Source organism: Colobus angolensis, unplaced genomic scaffold (assembly GCF_000951035.1).
Source record: "Colobus angolensis palliatus isolate OR3802 unplaced genomic scaffold, Cang.pa_1.0 Scaffold15, whole genome shotgun sequence".
Classification (NCBI taxonomy): domain Eukaryota; kingdom Metazoa; phylum Chordata; class Mammalia; order Primates; family Cercopithecidae; genus Colobus; species Colobus angolensis.
The window spans coordinates 10,321,714-10,326,208 of record NW_012114599.1 but is presented as its reverse complement, the minus strand read 5'-3'; the positions used below and the strand labels follow the sequence as shown (position 1 = coordinate 10,326,208).

Genomic DNA, 4,495 nt, shown 5'->3' with positions numbered 1-4,495 from the left:
GAGCTGGCGGCTGGGGGAGGACGTGTGGAGGTACGCTCCGGCCGCGGCGCCCGCTCCGCGCAGTTGGTACTCCGAAACGCAGGAGCCCCGGGCGGGGCGGAGCTGGGGCGGGGGTCTCGCGGGGAAGGGGAAGGACCCGAGGTCGTTGTTGGGGAATGTGGCTGCCCTGAGGTGCCGCCGCCGCCGCCGCCGGTGTAGCGCTGGAGCTTCCTACTAGCGAACTGAACCTGCTCGCTACTGAGCATGCGCCGCCGGGCTGGGCTGGTTCGCTCCGGGTTTTCCGGCTCCCGGTGTAGGAGGAGGGAAGCTCGAGAGAGAGAGGGAGGGCGCCTGGCCAGGCTGTTGCTGCGCTCCTGGGGGCTGCAGGGGAGGGGCGAAGGGACCTGAGAAGTCGAACCCTGGCAAAGTGGAGCCTGCAGGGGTGGGTGATAACTAGGGTAAAGAGGCTCCCCATTGTGTGGTCTGGCCGTGAGGGCTCCCACCCCTCTCGGAATCCCTGGGCCCTTCGTTTCGGAAAGGGGTGTGTGTACTTTGTTCCTGAACACGAAGATAAGGACTGCCCAGAGCACGCAATGTATAGTAAACAGACTGGACAAAAGATACAGGTGCTCTGTCACGAAACCTACTGCTCAGTATCTGCTGAGTAGTAGAAGTGATTGCAGTGTTTCTAACTGGTTTTTCCACAAAATCAAGAATAAAATGTGTACGTGTAGTATTGATTTTGTGTGTATGTTTTAGATTCCCTCTGTTCATCTTTTAAACCCACTCCAGATATGAACTCCAATAAACACTTTCCTCCAGTGGATATCGAGACCTCTTCTATAGCTCCTAGAGCACTGCACTTATGCCCTTCTCAGGGCGTTCAGTCTATCGTGTTTTGTATCTTTTGAGGTTCTTGCGACTAGATAATATACTGGAAGGCCGATCTTTTTCACCAGGGCCTCTACACAGAACAGGCACTCAGTCAATGTTAGTGGAATGCTAAAGGAGCAGTATTTATAAACTGTCCCTCCAGGCCACTGTTTGTTTATAATAGGGGCACTTTGTGGCAGACACCTTATGATTTATCATTAATTATCACTTTTTGAGTATCATCTCATTTAATCCCCATAGCAACCCTATTATTTTCATTTCACCGATAAGAAGGCAGTTTAGAGGAACTAGCCTGGGTTAAAGCTGACATTGTGTCCTCCTATTCCTGAGAACAGTAACCAGGATCACGTAAACAAGAAAGGTTCAGTGGTTCTTAATCGTTACAGGACCTCTTTGAAAATCTGGAAAAAAACTCTTAGGTTATTTCCTTTAAAAATATACAGGCCGGCCAGGCGAGATGGCTCATGCCTGTAATCCCAGCACTTTAGGAGGCTGAGGCAGGTGGATCACCTGAGGTCAGGAGTTCGAGACCAGCCTGGCCAACATTGTGAAAACCTGTCTCTACTAAAAATACAAAAATAAGCCAGGCATGGTGGCGGGCGCCTGTAATCCCAGCTACTCGGGAGGCTGAGGCAGGAGAATCACTTGAACCCGGGAGGCAGAGGTTGCAGTGAGCCAAGATCATGCCACTGCACTCCAGCCTGGGCGACAAGAGCAAAACTCCGTCTCAATTAAAAAATACACACACACACACACACACACACCGGCCGGGCACAGTGGCTCACGCCTGTAATCCCAGCACTTTGGGATGCCGAGGTGGGTGGATCATTTGAGCTCAGGAGTTTGAGACCAGGCTGGCGAGACCCATCTCTATTGTTTTATTTAAAAAATAAAAATATACATACTTGATTTACATTTGAAAAACTTCCCACTTTCAAAGTGTGTGGAATGATGTTCTGAAATCCATCCATAGGCCGGGCGCAGTGGCTCACGCCTGTAATCCCAGCACTTTGGGAGGCCGAGGCGGGTGGGGTTGATCAAGAGGTCAGGAGATCGAGACCATCCTGGCTAACACGGTGAAACCCCATCTCTACTAAAAATACAAAAAATTAGCCGGGAGTGGTGGCAGGCGCCTGTTGTCCTAGCTACTTGGGAGGCTGAGGCAGAATGCCGTGAACTGGGGAGATGGAGCTTGCCGTGAGCTGAAACTGCGCCACTACACTCTAGCCTGGGCAACAGAGCGAGACTCCGTCTCAAAAAAACAAAACAAAACAAATAAACAAACAAAAAAGAAATCCATCCATAAATCCTCCAGATAAGAAGACATAGATGGAGTCTAGGTCTGTCGCCCAGGCTGGAGTTTAGTGGCACCATCTCAGCTCACTGCAACCTTTGCCTGGCGGGTTCAAATGATTCTCCCACCTCAACCTCCTGAGTAGCTGGGATTATAGGTGCCTGCCGCCACGCCCAGGTAATTTTTGTATTTTTGTTAGAGATGAGGTTTCATTGTGTTGGTCAGGCTGGTTTCGAACTCCTGACCTCGCGATCCACCCGCCTCGGCCTCCCAAAGTGCTGTGATTACAAATGTGAGCCAACGCGCCCGGCCAGCCCTCTTCAAATATTTAAAGGGTTGTGATATGGGGGAAGAGATTGGTTCCAAATGAACCAAGATCAAGCCTGTACCCCAAACTATTGTTTGGCTTCCCATTGCTCTTAGAATACATTTCAAACTTCTTACTGTACCCTACAAAGGCGTGCATCTGGCTCCTGCTCACATTCTCAATGTTTTCTCACCATTCACAACCTTGCCTCACCACACTCCAGTCACAATAGCCTTCTGTCTATTCCTAGAAAACAACAACCCGCCTAAAGAACATTGTTCTTCTCTCAGCCTAGAACACCTAACTGTTCACTTGGCTGGTTATAAACATCACCACTTCCAAGAGGCCTTCTCTGATCACTCCAAGAAATTCCCACCTGTGCATTTCTACCATATGTTCTTTTTATTTCCTGCTAGCACTAAATCAGATCAGGCCTCTATTTTTGGTTGTTGGTTTCCCTCCTGTCCCCAACAATCTTTTTTTTTTTTTTTTGAGAAGAGTCTCTTTTTGTCGCCCAGGCTGGAATGCAGGCGGAATCTTGGCTCACTGCAACCTCCACTTCCCAGGTTCAAGTGATTTTCCTGCCCGCAGCCTCCCGAGTAGCTGGGACTGCACGCGCACGCCACCAAGCCCGGCTAATTTTTGTATTTTTAGTAGAGACGGGGTTTCACTATGTTGGCCAGGCTGGTCTCGAACTTCTCACCTCAAGCAATCCACCCACCTCCGCCTCCCAAAGTGCTGGGACTATAGGAGTGAACCACCGCGCCCGGCCGAGATCAACAAACTTTGTGCGCTTCGTTCTTCATCGGTTTTAATCGTATCCCCAGGACCTACAATGCCTGCACACAGTAGGTAGCAATAAATATTGTCGAAGGAGTGAAATTTGCATGCAGGAAACTTTCAGGACTACCTAATCAACGTTGTTCCCAGGAAACGGGCGATTTTCGAGGTGTGGTAAAAACCGTACATTCACTCACTCGAGCTAAGAGGTTGGGCATGTTGACCTCTAAGGTCCCCTTCAACTCCGAATCTCTGATTTGACTGCAGAGGAAAACAAGCCCTAGAAACATAAATTACAGCCTGGGCTGGGCTTGCTTAGCGGCCAGGACAGGTTTTCACTAGCATGGCCGTTTGGGCCGCAGACAGGGCAGGTGACTGGAGAGAAACTGCCGTGAAGAGACTCAGTGCTTCGCAGCGGGGGTCAGCCCCGCTAAAGTCAAGGAGGACTCCATCACCCCTGTACTGTTTGCCTGTTGCCTTTATCTCGTGACAAAACAAAACACCTATGGCCATTCGGCAAGAGACGAAAACCGTGCGGACTCAGAAACGTGCAGACGTGTAAGCGCGTGTAGACGTAAAATTGTCCTCCGCGCCAGCCCCTCAGCTTTTACTGCCGACGGGTGCGCCCTGGCGCAGGCGCAAAGGCTTCTTTTTGCTCCCCTCCTCAGCGCTAAGGAGCCTCACGCCACAGCGGACGTGACGCACGGAGGCGCGTCCAGGCAGAATAGCCGAAGCCCGAGAGGGGTGCGTCCAGGCGGGCTAGCCGAGTTCTGAGCGCGATGCATCGAGATAGGGCGGCGAGGACGGGGGCGGGGTGGGCGTTCGGCCCTTCCTTCAGTGTGCCCCCTGCAGGTGGAAGTGCAACACTCCGCGCCTTTGCCTGCCCCGCTGGCCAGGACGCGGCCACCTGATTGTCTGCCTTGCTGCAGCCACAGTGATCCTCCTGACGCGAACTTCGGACCCAGCTACTTACTTTTCTGTTCAAGAACTCACACTGGCATCCCAGGATAAAGTCCAAAGTCCTTAACCTGGTATTCATGGCCTTGCACAATCGGGCCGCTACTTACCTTTCCAGCTGTATCTCTCACCTCAAAATGAACTGCTCTTGCGTCCTACAAACACATCACTTCTGTCTCTGTCTCCTTATGCTATTCAGAATGCCTGTCGCCTTCTTTCTCTAATGCCGCCCGCCAGAGCCACACCCCAGCTCCCAGATATACGCTCGCGCTGGACCTCTTATC

General features: G+C 51.6%; 1 protein-coding gene across 1 annotated transcript in view; it reads right to left on the bottom strand.

Moving 5' to 3' along the window:
- SOS1 (son of sevenless homolog 1 (Drosophila)) overlaps positions 1-3,905 on the bottom strand; it is a 155,685-nt gene extending 151,780 nt beyond the window's left edge. Inside the window, exon 1 of the mRNA XM_011935935.1 lies at positions 3,732-3,905. Coding sequence (XP_011791325.1) covers positions 3,732-3,767 — 36 coding nt within the window. The 5' untranslated portion in view covers positions 3,768-3,905. The remainder of the gene's footprint in view (positions 1-3,731) is intronic.
- Between the last annotated feature and the right edge of the window lie 590 nt (positions 3,906-4,495).